This window comes from Apteryx rowi, unplaced genomic scaffold (assembly GCF_003343035.1).
Source record: "Apteryx rowi isolate R43461 unplaced genomic scaffold, aptRow1 scaffold_207, whole genome shotgun sequence".
Classification (NCBI taxonomy): Eukaryota; Metazoa; Chordata; class Aves; order Apterygiformes; family Apterygidae; genus Apteryx; species Apteryx rowi.
Window position 1 is genome coordinate 443,508 of NW_020448386.1, and position 16,969 is coordinate 460,476.

The window sequence follows — 16,969 nt, forward strand, 5'->3', positions numbered from 1 at the left end:
GACTGACTTAGTTTCAAAGTATCAGCTGTCCATGCAAAATCAAATGGTTACATCAACCATTACACTCCATCACACTGCGAGTGTAGCCATGTTTTACCTGGCTGCATATTAATTTCAAAGACAAGCTATGAAGTACTAAGATGAACTAAGATAACTAATGTCATGCATCCAACATTAAAAAAAAAAACAACAAAATGTATTACAGGTATAGAATCCTAAAGGAACCYGATTATATTCTTTAAAGTTGCATTGTGTTTTCAAACAAATTAACATGCTTCAAGAGCAAATAAGATTTTTCAGCTTAATATAACCTCTATTTTCTTCAAAAAGTTGATTCACGATATTTTTGTTTTCCAGTTACCTATGCCTCTAGAAGAGGCATAAGTGGGACATGCAGTAGTAGGGGTACTTCACATGCTGAGATTAAGAGCCCCTCCCATTGTGTATAAACCAAAGTAATTTTCAAATAATTATCTTTTAGGATGGGATATTTAAAAACATCTTCAAAAAAAAATTGTACCACTTGGTTTAAACAATGAAAAAAAATCATCATCAGAAAGTTTCACTGAAGCTGTCTGCACTGTCAGTCTTTACCTGACCTCTGCTTCTATGTACAGCTGTTAACAAACCAAGATAATTTTTGTCCACTCACATATTGCTCCATTTACAGGTTGGTCTGAGTGGTACTGTACCTATGGGTATCCCTAGGGTTTGAATAACCCCAAATACTAGATAGCAGAAGACTGCTCACAAACACACACACCTTAGAAACTGATTTCTTCTTCCCTAGAAGTTCATGTATTTTTTACAAGCCTAGGCAAACCGAAACACAGATTGTCTCCACCATCCCTTACTCCCTTTCCATGTTTTTACCCATCTCCTAGAGCTTTATCAACTGCTAAGCATGCAGAATTGGAGTACAGAAGCCCAATTTTGGTATCTTCAGGTACTCGCAGGGGTTTTAAAGGTGGTAAAGGTGGTAAGTAAACTAATTAATAATAAAGTTGAGACAATTTCGGAATTAACTTTCCAGCAACATAGACTAAAGCGCTCTGGACAGATGCAGAATAGCATGCGCTGATTTTCACAGTACCTTAAGAAGTCTGACAGACGGAAGAAAGGCGGCATGGCACAGCTTCCGGATGGTCCAGTTTAGCGGCCGGGGAGCATCAGTTTGATTCATGACCCTCCACAAATTCCAGGGGAAAAATCAACCGCAAACCTGACAGCGCCTACCCAAGACACGATCCACCACCATCTGGACATCCCATGTTCGCCCCGTCCRCACCTGCGGGTCCCTAGGTAGGACGGAGGCTTGCCAGGAGGCGGTGAGGAGGCTGGCAAAGTGGATTTGCTGTAGCCCCTGATCCTCCTTAAGAAAGCAACCTCCTGCCTTGGAGCAGTAGTGCTCATGCATACCAAATGTGGCTGGAGGGAAGCAATCAGCCTGCCGCTCAGGGGAGGGCTGCACTGTTTTAAAGGAAAGGGGCAGCCTGCATAAAAAAAAGGCTGCAGTGAGCGCTGCTGCTGCTGCTGCTGCTGCTGCTGCTGCTGCTCTCCTCTCCCTCCTGCTCTCCGCAGGGAGCAGCCAGGTTAGGCTCTCCCGGGGACGCTGAGCCATTCGCCTTGCTCCTCTGCTCCCGTGGGCGAGGGCGCAGAGAGAAAAGCGAAGAATTTAAATACAGCAAGCGGTGGGGTAACTTGCACTTTCTTCCCCAAAGCACTGCGAGGAGAGAGAAATCGGCATGAGGGGAGGGGCCAGCGTGCTGGCAGTAAAGATTGAGAAGGGAAAGAATTAATTCACTCTTGATTTACTGATATAATGGACCTTGAAAGCACAGTTTCATTGATCTGACACAGTATTGGTGTGCTAGCAGTGCTGTCAGCATTTAGGTGTGCTGTGAAAGCATGTGTGCTAAAATGCACATTCTGCTAAAATAATAATAATGAAAAGACAGTCTGAACTCAATTCAGCTCAGTTTAATAAATAAATTTACACTCAGAATAATTCTTTTAAAGATATGCAAACACATGAGGTTATGGTGTGGGGACAATTCAAATCTAGTAAAGCATACTTCCATTTGAGGCAGTAACTGGCTTTCCCAGCTAATGAAGATGTTCTTAATGCCAACTCTCCAGCTGTAGGAGGAGAAATACCCTTTCCACACAATTTTTTGATGAGTATTATGTTAGGGAAGGGTTTTGAAGTGCAAAAAGCAAACACCCTATTATGAGCTGGGAATATTTTATTTTGCCAGTAATAATCAGTTTTTAATCAGATTATGGAGGAAAACAGCCACTTCTCAGGAAAGTTTTAAATCTCTGTCATCTTAGAAAATATCTGCTCATTTACTTGGATGGTTTTTACTGATTGTTCTCGCGTTTTCAAATTTCCTCTTACTCCCTATATTACAGATGTTGTTTCTCTATTTTTAATTTACTCATTATTATTATTATATTCATCAGCAAAAGTGACAAATTCTCCAAATGAGGGGAAAGGGATTAAAAGAACTGTTTCCATGAGGCTACGCTAATTAAACTGTCTTGTGTGTTACTGTCCACAATGGTTTGCAGTGGGGCTGCGAATCTAAAACTCCGTAAGATGAAACATTATTTATAGTTCTATTTTGAAGTTTTGTCTAAAGACCCATAGCTCTGGGAAGAATGGGGAAACTCAGTACTTTAGTCAACACCATCAGATCTTCCAGGGAACCTAAACCCTAAAATCATCTAAATTATCCAAGTGGAGCATGGTAAGGATTAGTGTTTACACCCTGATCTTCCATTCTAGAGGAATTCTGGTCCTTATACATACATGGATATTTCCGAAGCCTATAAATACTGGAGTGCAGGTGCAAGGAGCTCATGTGCATCCAGGTGGAAGGCCAGTATCTTTACGATTCTTTTGAACATAGGCATATCAACCAGCTCCACCTCACTGTACCCTCTTGAGAAGCATATGAATGTTGTTATTCTACCTTAATGTCAGATAAAACATTCTTGTGCCCCGCACAGAATGGCCCAGAACACAGTGCGTGGCTGATTACGCACCAGAAGAGCTCTCTCGCCAGTTCCACTCCACTGTATATTGCAAAATACAAAACTGCAAAGCTACAGAGAGCAGGCAGTGGGATGTCCATAGAAGAAAAAAATGCAGAAGACCGACAGTCATTCCCTTGTGACAAAATCTGTGCCAAAGCAGATAAATTTTGGTTATGACTGGGCAGTTAGTTTAAATTATACATATTTAAATGCCTTCTCAGCTGAGCTTTGAATGTATTTGTCTTACAAAAGGAGGAAAAAAATTGCTGCTGATAATGAAGTGGAGTGTGACTAGGTAAATACCATTTTCTGAAACTACTCTGCTAAGGCAAATTAAGCTGATGATAGAAAAAAATAATCCTGACTGTAAATAGTGTATCCCTTAAAATGTGAGTGGATTGATAACTTTGCTTAGTTATAAAGGTAATAATGTATAGGAAATATCCAGTGATTACGCTTTTAGGGTTCACAGAAAAAAGAAAGTAAAAGATCCTAACAAATCAGAAACAAATACTCTCAACACTCCCAAAACCATGGTCCCATAGTCTGATAACTTTACTTTACCCTTGAAGAACAGGAAAGAGTTTCTCGGGAAGCATACCAGATTCACCATTATCTTGACCCTTCCACATCTGTTTTGCGTTAGGCATCTGCTATAAACTTGAGTGTTCAGTCTATGGGCTACGGACGAAGAAGATAGAAAAACCATAGCCTGCTGCCTTTCTTTTTCAATGAGTAGAATAACAAATCTCTGAGGATGTTATAGAGTTGAAGACAATAAAGAAACATAACGGATAGTTTTAATAAACTAAAAATAGTGAGCCCAATGTATCTTCTAGCTTCCGCTGAGCTTCCCGTCTTTGAGATGGAGCTCTATCATTGCCTTCTTCTGCAAACAGCACCTCTGGGACCACAGCTTTTATGTGTTGCAGTGTTTAATATACACCAACTTGCTTTCACAGGCCTATTTTCCATGACCTTGTGCCTTGCCTAGTCATTTGTATTTGCAGACAGGAAGCATAGGAATACTAGCTTCCTACAATGGCAGCAAGGAAGTCCTGATGGACAGGGCGCTGCCCTGATGAGAGAGACTCAGCTCCACCACTGAGTCCTTGGGTGACTTTGGATATACCATTTAATCTTCTCTTGGCCTTAATTTTAATTCATTTTAACTTTAATGTACATCTTTTATCTGTAAGGAATACTGCATACAGTTGAAAAAGGCCACGTAAGGAGATTTTTTACTTTCATGTTGTCTTGGCAGCAGCTAATGCCAATTTTAGGTAATTATAAGTGATGAAGGGTTAGGGATCAAATAATCAAATTCTGAAAACCTTGTTTGCTGAAGTGTTGACAACAACCAGTTAAAAAATATAATAAAAAGATTAAGGAGTGGTATTTTTTTAGTTTGTTCTGTGGGGTTTTGTATCACTTCAGTGAAAAAGTCAGAATTTGAAGCTCTTATTCTATCGAGTTAGAAAAGCAAGTGCTCAGCTTTTCTAAAATCTGAGGTCCATTAGGAGACGTAGAGATGTAGCAATTCCACTAGGATTTGAGTTCCTACTCCGCTAGAGCAGAAAGAGAGTGCTGCCACTTTCAGATTAAAACAATTTTCCCCCCAAGCATGCTCAGCGCACCATCAGCATTCACATCTGGTTCTTTGTCTCTTGCCAAGGTGCATCTCTGAAACAATAGAAGAGCAGAACAAATAGAAGGCAAATTCCGGGGATGCCTGCAGATGGAGAGATTTCTATGCTCCTTAAATCTACTGTTCTTGGAAACCATTTTTAGGAGCACTTCTTTGTGGATTTCTGCTATCTAACATGATAATAATCCTACCTTTAGAAAGCTCTGATACAGTAAACTTTAACACCTTTGGGAATGCTGCAGAATGAAAGAATAGCTGGGGAGCTCATAACATCCAAACTTCAGCACATCAGCAGTGTCCAACATTTTCAACCTGAGGGCAAACATTCATCAAAAAGATATTATGGGCTACAGACTCTCTGACCCAACCATTTCTCTCCTTTTATTAGTTCACAGAACAAGAAAAACACAAGTCTGGTTTAGGTACCTCAACAGGAGTTGTGATTGTTGTTATTATTACTGTTTGTACTGAGGCAGGGTCCAGGTACAAAAACACAAAAAAAGTTTTCCTACTCTGCACAGTTTACAATTCTTTTATAAAATAAAAGACACTGGGTAAATGGAACAAGCAGAGAGGGCAGCACAAGGAATAAGTCATAAAGATATATTGGTCAGCATGGTAGAAAGCAGCCCCTTTTGGACAGCAGCAGCCTAACTGGGGATGAACATCAGGGGGAGGCAGGAGAACTTTCCTGTGATTTCAAGCTTGGTGTTCCTGTATATACAACAGATGTGAGGAGAAAGATGTATCTTCTCCGCAGTGCAGACACAGAGCTACCTTTGCTAGTGCTTCCTTAACTCAAAACTCCTTTCCAGCTCTCCTGAAGGCTTGCAGAGCCCAGTGGGGTAGCAAATAGTGGAGAAAACAGAGCTACTCTTCTCCCTGTTTTCTTGCAGTGTTGTAAGTGGTCATCCGGTGCGGTGAGTGCTACAGAAACAGCCTGGGGCAGAGGTGGTAGCTCATCATAGCACACATGAGACTGTCTCCTGAGACTAGGGAGGAAATTGCAGGATGGCAAAAGAAGAAGTAATTCGGCAACTTTTATTTAAAAGTCAGAGCTAGCAGAATGCATTTTACTATCACAGTCAAAAGGAAGAGGCATCTTATTACCCAATAACTTCACAGATCTATAAGTTAAACAAAATTGAAGTGTATATCAATGAATAATAGCCTAAATTTATAACAGCAATAATACTTACATTTCAGTTTATTTACCTTCATTTTGCATAATTGTTTGCAAAAATCAGAGAATAGAAAAATGAGAATATGTTACCAAATTTGGATGAGTTATGCATAATTTCATGCCCATCAAAATATCTTAACAGGCACAGATTTTCTTGAAGCTTAACTCAACTGATAATTAATTTATACATTTTTCCACTTCTTCAGCATCTTGTTCTATTCACAGCATGGCCTAGGTAAATTTTTATGCTGTTATCTTTGCTGTGGTATTTCATAAGTCTTCTGCCACATGTTCACATCCATTATTCTCTCTTCCCCAAATACAGGTAGTATTAATGCAATATACTTATTAAATGTTAATTAAATAATTTATTCTAGATGTAGGCAGTTTTGTAGACTGTCTCAAGCATATACATAAATGGTATTATACGTAGTTATGAATTACAGCTTTAGGCAACTGTCTGAACAGCTAGAATAAAGCAACCATTACAAAATGGTTGATGGATTTCTGTCTGTTTTATTAAGTTCTGTAAGTCCGTGATGAATATCAAATATCATGAAATTGTTTTTTTAAGCCTACTGACTGCCATCTTAAGATCACTTTTAACTGCTCCACTTCTGGGTTCTGCCTGGGAAAGCACTGAGCTGGTCTAGCTCAGAAGAGATCTCTGGGGCACTGCTGCATGCACWCTCTGCAAAAGTCAGGGGAACCAGACTTGTGAGGCTGCAGGTGACCTGAGCAGTGCAGATACATCCAATGTTTCTTTATTAGATCTGTTTTCCTAGATACCCTGCTAGGTTATTCCCAATTCCAAAATGAGCAATTGAAATGCAAATTCAAAGTTACACCATACACACAGAAAATTAAAGTTTGAGCAGATAATGGAGCAAGCATGCTTTGCCATTCTCTCTGTGGTTTCAATTCTATAGCTGTTGGCAGAGAGTCCTGATAATTAGCATCATTTTGCCTTCAGTTGCTCTAGAGGTACTTGTAAATCTGCCTACCTTTAACTCTTGAAGTTGCATCCCAGAATGGTGTATTTGACGAAACATTCCTCTTTAATTAAAGGCCCTTTTCTTCTTCCCTTTCCCTTTCTTCTCCGCTTTCCTGGAATAACTGCTTTGATTTCCTCTCTTTGTGTTTTCTCTGCAAGCCTCGATTTGACTTTTTATTTCAACAAAAGGACATTTAAAAAGTTACTCTTGGTAAGGTCAGGCAGCTTTTTAAAATTTATATTTGAAAGGGATTAGACCACATAGGAATATAACACTTTTATTTTGGGTCTCAAAATGTCCACGGTTGATTGTCACTTAGAAACAAATACTGCATTTTAAGTGACAATCCATCTTAATTTAAATTAACTTCCAAGTGTAGGCAAGCTGTTAGTTCTGTAACCTCTACAGTATATGACATAAATTAGGCTGCTCAAGCATTCAGATTTATGTTTGTGCTCAGTTTCTCTCCATCTTAACCATCATGTTCCTGTCTGCACTGTTTAACTTTGTGTTAATAGCACCATACTTTTCAATGAACTTTTCTAGTTTTGATCTGCAACCGCATTTTCGCTATCATTTCCAAATCAGTTATCAAATTTACTAAGTATATTGGTATAATATTTTCCCAGAGATAAATAAGAAACATTTTTCAGTCGTGATTGCCTTGGTCAGCATAAATACAATACACAGAAAATCTTCACGAAATCTTCACAAAAGAGGGCAATTCACCCTGACCACTAAGCATTTCAGCAAAGACCCAATATGGCAACTGTTTTGCAAGAGAACATTTTTCTGTGTTTGTTGCAGTTGCAGACAGAAGCAGTAAACAAGCAGGATGACTTTCTCATCTCAGCTATCGTAGTCCTCCACAACTGGAAAGTAGTTTTGTGTCTTATTAGTGTGGCAAAGGATTACAAAACCTCTGTAACACCTTCCTCTGCAAGGTAATAAGGAGCCCTAGCAAGATAACCAAATGATATTTTCCATCCATTCAGTTTCTCTCTCTCTGCTTCTCTGTAGAACTTCTGCACCTCAGGAGTTTCTCCGTTCCATACTACATGACCAGTTATTAGGAAAAAAACATACCTGCACCCTCAGCTCTTTCAGTACATGCACAGATGCTTGTCAGAAAGGTAATTATAGAGGGTCATTTTGTCTCATGCTGACCTTACTGCCTCCTCTCCCCACACAGTCCCCTGCATCCCCAGATTCCTGCACGATATGGAGCACACATCCTCCACGCCTCCTTTAACCTCCCTCCAGAGCCAAAGGTCTTAGTACAGAATGGATGCCACCTCTGCTGATGGAGCCTCCTGCTACCACTGGGCTTGGACTTTCAAAGGCACGATGCAAAGGGCACAGCACAAAAGAAGCTGAGGGAACTTTATTGCATCAATTTAACACTAACAAAACAGTTCTTGGTAAAGAGCTAAAATGGTGCTTATTACATAGATGTTACTAAACACCTAGCCATATATTTGAAATTTTACTAGGAAACCTTCAAGGGAGTTTCAGACCCACTGGTCACAAATAGCACTGGAAAACAAAACTTGCTCAAGAGTTATAAATGTTTTTCCCTGACTTATTTTGAGCAGCAATATTTTCGACCAGGCAATGGGAAGAAGACTGCCTTACAAAACTGCTGACTCTCTGCAGCCCATGAGCAATTGGTATATTTCCTTTGAGAAGCAATAAGAGGAAAAGGGTAAGATTTGAATCTGAAAGCTCTGTGAAATTTAACAAAAACAAACTGAATCAAGTTGTGGAAAAAAATTCAAAGATATTATTTTCTTTTCAGATAAACATAAATGATTCCTATGAGGTGTTTCAAAATATGATTTTGAATTGACCTCCTTAAACAATTCTATTTCTAGCATTTTACATGTTTTGCTTTGCTTTATTTTTAAAGTCACATAGTTAATCTACATACATTCCTCTATATCCTGGGCTCACACACATCTGCAATTTTACACCTATATTTTCTTTAGGAAAATTATAAGCATATCTGGACAGTGACAAACTCTGGCTGGAAAGAGAAACTGTAGCTAAAGAGTGTATAAGGGTTTTCAATAGTGTTTGTTGCATTTATTATGTATTTGTATTTAGTGCTACAGTGGGGGCAAAGGCAAAGATTAGGGCCTTTTAGACTGATCACTGAACAAAACTGTAGTAAAAAGTGGATAATGCCCTCCAGAGATGATAATCTAGTTTTGTGCCCAGACACAACAGATGGTTGACATGGAAGGTGCCAGATGAGGGCAACAGTAAAAAGAACATCAGTTGCATCAAATAAGCTGTAGTGACAGCTTAAACTTTTCTAACCACTGTCTGGTGATGTTGTTTTGAAGGCATCAAGGCAGATGCCTGTAAAAATGAGAGAAATGGTCAGCACTGACTTACTAAAAGTCCTTCTGGCTCTAAYAGAGGACCCAAACATATCAAACACTTACACTATCATGAAACGTGGCATTCTCTCAGGGTGCAATATTACTGGCAGTTTTAACTAGAGCCTGATATTGCTTGTAAATGATATGTTTCTGAAGTCCTGTGACTGCAGAATCCTGGGAAACTATTTAAAAATTGCTCACCAATTGCTCAATCATTTTTCAGTAATTTTTTCTAGGAAAGACAGCAGAAATGCTGCTTTTTTTTTTTTAATCCTTTGAGTTTGGGTTTTTTGGGGTGATGAAACAATTTTCTTTCGCAGCTGTAAAGCATAGTTTAGTTCCTTGCTCAAACAAAACCACAGAAGTCAGGAAATCAGAAACTAAATTCAGATCATAATTTTACGTTGCATCATGTCAGTTTCGCAGTTTAGATTTTAATTAAATCAGTCTGCTTGAAGAGACATCACTTATACTCCCCAAATATCTGCCCAAATTATATTACTTTGGGGGCTATTTCCGAATAGCTGTGTGTGATCCCCTGCAATGTGTGGGTATCAACAATAGCCCTCTGTTCTGTCAATTCAAAATTTTTACAGCAGATGGCAAAATGGAAGTGGAATATAAAGTTGCACTGCAGAAGAAACTCATGAGGTACCTTTTTTGTAGGGCACAACAGTAGTGATATTCATGACAGAATACTACTCATTTATTTAAGGAGACAAGCTGCCCATACTTTTCCACATCTCTAAAGAGAATACATGTAACTATTCAGATATAGCAACAACAACAAAATCCACAGGAGCAGGAGAAGAGAGAAGGAGAAGGCTTAGTTTTCTTAAAAACAAAAGCATGAGTCAGTTATGCACATGCTTTCTGCAAACACCTTAAGGATGCAATTTCTAACACTACATTGTGCTTCTGGCTCCCTTGTCACTACTATGAAACTCACCTTCTCCAGCCCTCGTACCTACATTAAATGGACAATCCTGCTGGCAATAGAAAGCTGCTGGGAGGCTTTTCTTGAAGAGCTTTATTGGCACACCTAGCAAGTCTTTGCCAGGTTAATGCCCTCATTACAGACTCTCCTGTAACATCAGCAGGCATAGCATACTTTTAAGGCATAGCTGCTTTTAAGGCCCTCTGTTCTTTGAGTCCCACGATTTGTACAATTCCACTCAAGACTCCTACTCGAAGATCTTTTATTAGTAGGATTTGCAAACCACAAGCAAAGACAGTACATGCAAATTGTATTTTAGGCCTTTTCTCTACCACTAGGACCTGAAAATAAATTTGAGAGACAATTTCCTCATGCAGTGTTGTATTTCATTAAGCAATGGTCATGGTATAAATTGTACACCAGCCTTAAAAATGATAAATTCTCTCCAAGAGTGTGTGATTTCATCCTCTGTTTAATGTTTTTAGCACTTTCTTAACCTTCTAGGTCAGAAATCTTGCTTTTGYGATTTATGTCTGACTCCCAGAAAGCAAACAAAAGGATTCTTCTAGGTTCATTGGCGCTAGGCTTTATGCCTCTATTGTGCTATGTATAAAGTATCTGTTTCACTTATGACCCCTCAACCAAAAAAAAAAAGACTTTCTGATTCTTAATGGAGCAGAGCATCTATGGATATGATTTATGTATCATTTTGCTACAGTTGTTAAGCTAATTCAAAGGGGAAAAAATTTGAAAATTGACTACTGTAGCTAGAGAAACAGAAGCAAGTTGGATTGTTGGGATGAAAACTTTCTGGAAAAGAAATGAATATTTGTAGAAGTGCTTGCATCAACACCTTCAGTAACTGTTTTTCAAAATTATTTGGTGTTTGGTATAGCCCAAATAAGTCATTGCTTAGGTGTATATATTTATTATTAATTGCACAGTTTGTCATAAATTTTTAGTTAACTTAGTTTTTTTCCATGAAAAGATTTAGACGAATTCTACAGTGTGTTTTTACACCACAGTTCATGCGATATGCAAGAAATTAACATTTATGTACTCTTGGAAGATATGTGATTTTCTAAAGAACTGTTAACAGTTTGTGCATTAAAGAAAGAAAGGATATTTTAAGGATTTGTTGCATTTTATTCTGTTTTACTTGAAGTCAAGAGATACCCAATGAGAGAGCTCTGAACTGGACAGCTCTTAAACCTCTCCACTGTTTGGTGTTGTATGAAAATCTAAAGATTCAAAAGTTTTAAAAGCATCCTTCACTTAGAATACTTTTATTGTTGTGAATTATTCTTAGCAATTTCCTTTTCTAATGCTTTTTATCACAGGCTTATGTTTTATCACACGCTAATAACTTTCTGTTATTTCATCAGCCCACAGTAACAAAGAATCACATATTAGGGCATTGCCTCTTGCACTACAGAAGTTACAGAGAACTAGGAGCAAATACAACATGCAATACTAGAAGGTCTCTCCTGACTTAAAAGGTCTATAAATTATTTAGCTTATCCAGCTATATGTTATAATCACCTCATATAGTTTAATTACTGGAAAAGAAAACAGCAAGTGAAATATTTTCAGATCTGAAAGCACTGCTGGATGCTGTTCTGGATAACAAAGCTTAACTTCCTAATTGTCGGTAAGCAATAGACCAATTCCACTGCAGGCACAAAGGAGGGTCAAACGGGTGAGAGAAAAGCCTGGGGCTCTCTTCAGCCGTTTTGAAATGCACATAAACCTCAAGTTTTAAAAATATTTTGGCATTGTGATCAGGAATAAAAAGAGAATGTACTTAAGTGCAGTCAGAGTACAATGATGACCTTAGTTATATCCTACATCTTTTTGGGGAAAAATCTACTTTTATGTACTAAAAATAAATTGTCAGACTCATAACATATTTATGAAGAAAGCCTTCTCTTGTGTGTATCCATGACAACCTAGATTTATATTTTGAGCTCCAGAAAGTTGTTTCAGCACAGCTTACATAAATTACTTTAAAGAATGTAACAAGATAAGATGGTTTGCTATCTGAGGTGTTTTATTTGGCATAATGTGTAAGATTTCAACTATACGGAAGCACACAGAAAACCAAAACCATTGTGCAGTGGTTTGAGATCAGTCTTGTCATAAAGTAAATATATTTTTAATACAAAGAAAATATGCAGGCTCTTTGAGATAAAGCATACTGGAAATTAAAAGAATCCCTGAAGACTTAGTAATTGAATATTAGTATACCATATYAGGAAAGCAAAGAAACATAAGAGAACGTGAAGCATGGATTTCCTGAAATAAATAAAACTCCTTCCATTTACACAAGTGTGCTGCCTACTGGGATTCCATCTGGACTGCTCTGGGCACAGGCGAGCTATTTTTTTCTCCTTCGGATAAGGGCCTGGCTTTACTATATTATGCATTACTAACACTGCACTTCTGTTACACGTACTTTCTTTTCCATCTGACTTGGGAGGGCAAAGCATATTATTTACATAATAGATTAACACAGTAGGCAATTTCCAAGTACAGAATGTTGACAGTGAGATAATACTTCATGAAATTTTCCAAAATGAAAGATCAGTGTCTTCCCTAGCATTTTATGATCAAACAAGTGTATTGTCCATCTAACAAAGAGATTTTGACAAGAGAGAGAAGCAATCATTTAAACAGCTGTTTTCTGAAGTAGTCTGTAAAGTTAGTCTTTACTGTTTAGAATTCAAATATTGTTTTCAATACAACTACGGTCCCTGTGAAAATTGTTGTGAACAGTCTACCCACTTAGACTGAGATCCAGGAAAGCGAACAAACAGAAAGACTCCTCCTGGCGTCTTCCCGTAAACTCTCTTTAGAGAAAAAGGGATCTTGACATCAGTGAAGTCATGCTAGGAGGGCACGCTGCTGAGCAGCCTGACACTGTGCGGATTCATTATTTCTAGGTCCAGACCGGTTCTAAGGTTTTGTTCGCGTAGAACAGTAATAGTCAGTAGTGCAAAAAAAGTCTTAAGCTAGGAAATTAATACTTTAATGGGAAAGATTCTTTACCAAAACATCATTACATACTTATAAAACCATCACTGAATTTCTACTTTTTCTTGGCATAATACAGTACATTAGTTTCTACAGCCAGGAATATATTTTACTTAATGAAATGTCATTTACTGACATTACACAACACTTTCCAACTTAATTAATATAGTAGAAATGTGAGTTCTATTCATCTTCTTTCAGTTTGTCAGGGAAGTACAGAAAATGTACAGAAGAAATTGAATCCTTTAATCAATAGCCATCAGCATTAATGATCTCTCCTGAAATTTTGTGACAAAAATGTGCAAATATATAATAACTTGTGTGATGTATAACAGAAGGGACATGAATGACTGGCTTACCAGAGAAAGGTACTGAATCTTAACTGAAAGTTTTCAGACTACTGCCACTTGATATATGTGCAACAAGATGATCTTGGGAGCCCAATGTCCTGTCCTGCCCCAACTTGTTTGCACTAGACACTATGTACGAAGAACAGAAAGACCATCCTTTCTAAAGGGCCTGTATCAGGAAGCATATGGAAAGGCACCACAAAGGCAACAAAACCATATTTACATTTGACATCTGTCAGTTATAATAATAAGTAGTAAATAAAATTTAACAAAAAGGTTACACATAACCAAGTGTTTCACAAGCATCATATGAGAAGATAATTTAAAAACGTATTTATTTAACTTTTCTTCACTATATTTTAGATGGTAGGTTTACCATAACTGATTGAACAATCTTTTCCATTGATATTYATGTATTTATTCCAATATTTTTCAATGGAAATTAATTTGTGGCCCAGTAAACATATTGGCTAACACACACAGACCAACCAGCACAACAGGTTGCCCCGAGAGGTGGTGGAGTCTCCTTCTCTGGAGATATTCAAAACGTGCCTGGATGCAATCCTGTGCAATGTGCTCTAGGTGACCCTGCTTGAGCAGGGGGGTTGGACTAGATGATCTCCAGAGGTCCCTTCCAACCTCAACCATTCTGTGATTCTGTGAACAGCGGTATGCTGTCTTTGTGTGGAGAGCGATGACTTGAAGGCCATCATGTATAAACACTTATGAGGATTAAAACTTAGAACAGATGACATACCGCAGAACTGCAATGCTACATAAAATTCTGTGTGCAATGTGAATGCATTAATTGAAACACTTTAGCAAGCTTACTAGATGGGTTTCCTGTGGTGTGGATTAAAGAAAGTCTCAAGGAAAACACCAGTTGTATACAGAGGAGGGAAAAATCAATGTTTTGTACAAACATTAAGATACCATGAAGTTACGGTTATTTCTCATGTCTACAGCTATCTACTGCACAGCAGATGCAGAGCCTTTCTTTTGCATTGTTTCAGCAACAGAAAAAAATTACTTTGAGCGGTAATTTTTCAAAGAGCAGCTTAAACTATAGTTCCTGTCTAACAGTCCTTATGAAGCAAGATTGAATAACGTCACATGACAACGGCTGACAATGATAAAACGTAAAATGGAAATAGGTATTACTAGTACACATTCAGAGCCCAGTTTCTGTCTCAGTGCTGCTTTTATATGCACATCTAAGGTAAAAAGACCAACTCAATGAAGTTACATTTGGCTGTATTTGAAACTCCACTAAACTGCTCTAATTAGAGTAGAAAACAGATTTCTTTCAAGTGTTTCATTGCACAYATCAGCTTTTATCTATCAGCATGTAGGATACCTGTCAGGAGAACTCTGACAGACTAGAATATAGCTAAACCATGCAGTTGCTTTTGGAATATTATGAAGTACAAACTTCAGGAACAATCTGAATCTAATATATACAATTAGAGTTGACAAAAACAAAATTTTAAAAGAGAATGATTAAATATTTTAAAGACAATTTTCATGTGTGTATTATTTGATCAACCGATCAAATTATTTGATGATTTGATCAGTTGATCAACCAATGATGGAAAAAATAATAAGCTTTACAAAATCATGAATATGTTGATGAGCAATTCAATATGCCAGCTTATCTTTCAAAATGCTGACTTTCTGTTGTGACCGAGCAGTAACTGAGTGCACTTAAAACACCTGAGTACTGCACACTCAACACAGTTATCAGTACAGAGCAGGCACGTTCCACCAGCACTGCTCAGGGGAAGCTATAAGAGGAGGCAATATTAGAGTCTACTTGCCTATTTTCCAGAATCACAGCATGGTTGAGGCTGGCAAGCACCTCTGGAGATCATCTAGTCCACCTAAAGCAGGTTGCTCAGGGCCATGTCCAGTCAGTGTTTGAATATCTCCAAGAATGGAGACTCACAGCCTCTCTGGGAAACCTGGTCCAGTGCTCAATCACCCTCACAATAAAAAGATGATTTCTTATTTTTAAGTGGAATTTCTTATATTTCAATGTGCTCATTGCCTTTGGCACTGGGCACCACTGAGAAGAGTCTGGCTGTCTTCTTTACAGCCTCCATTCAGGTCTTTATGTGCATTRATAAGATCTCCCAGACGCTTTTCTTCCCCAGGCTGAACAGTCCCAGCTTTCTCAGCCTCTCTTCATATGTCTGATGCTTCACTGGGCTCACTCCAATAGGTCCATGTCTTTCTTGTACTGGGGAGCCCAGAACTGAACCCGGAGCCCCAAATATGGCCTCTCCAGGGCTGAGTAGAAGGGAAGGAGCACTTTCTTCAACCTGCTGGCAATGCTCTGCCTGATGCAGCCCAGGATAYGACTGGCATCTTTTGCCATGAGGGCACATTGCTGGCTCATGTTCAGCCTGGTATCCACTAGGACTTCCAAGTCCTTCTCACTTCTTAGGAAAATATTCATACTGAAAAAGCTGCCTAAGAATTAACCAATATTGGAGCCATTATCAAATGTCTTCTCATTTGGCTTTTCTCTAAGGAGACCAGCCTGCTCTGCTTTTTTTTCATTTAGCAGGATGTAAGACAGCAATATCTTACCCAAGCTCTTGATAAAATGGGCTCCATAGCTCCTTGAGAGCTGCATACTTCTCCTGTCACATGAGTTGAACATCCCGCCAGCAAAACTCATTGTCACACATCCCTCACAAGCTGGGAATAATCTGCATTTTGGCCATACTACAGGAGATAAGCCACTGAGTTTTGTCAGCCGCACACAAGCATTTTTAACATTAACAACTCACAGAATTAAAAAAAACAACAAAAAAGGAATGCAGACCACTTTCTTTTTTACATTGAAAACCAAGAAATAATTTAAAGACATCTCATTCTACTGCCTCAGAAACCTCATTAGAATGCTGCTGCTGCAAAGACTGTTCCACAGTCAACCTATAGCTGTCAGTGGACACTTGGTCCAACAGACAAATGTAGGTACATGCATACACACAAAAAAAGGTGTCCTAGCCTGCACACTAGCACATCCAGTATATCAACATGTTATCTGGTGCAGATAGCAAAAGAAGTGAGGCTGTATTGGCATAGTCAACAGCACAGCTATGAGAGCATAGGTTCCCAAGGGGCTTTGCCTATGTAATCTAGCTATTCATATTCGCAGTGTGTGTCCACTTACAAGCTGCCTTCACTTACTATGATCCTGCAAGCTATATTCACACCTTCATTTTACACCTCAGACATATTCTATGGGTAAAAAGTTAATAGCTGGGAAATTCATGGACAAGAAGAGGACAATAATTCTCATATCAACCAGAATTAAACAATTGAATGATGCAGACACATTAACCTTAATAATATCAACAGCAGCAGCACACAAAAACCTTATGTG

General features: G+C 38.5%; 1 protein-coding gene across 1 annotated transcript in view; it reads right to left on the reverse strand.

Moving 5' to 3' along the window:
• The window catches only part of TRPM3 (transient receptor potential cation channel subfamily M member 3), a 279,898-nt gene extending 278,715 nt beyond the window's left edge, over window positions 1-1,183 (reverse strand). The window contains exon 1 of the mRNA XM_026064041.1: window positions 1,094-1,183. Within this exon, the coding sequence (XP_025919826.1) occupies window positions 1,094-1,183 (90 nt within the window). The remainder of the gene's footprint in view (window positions 1-1,093) is intronic.
• Between the last annotated feature and the right edge of the window lie 15,786 nt (window positions 1,184-16,969).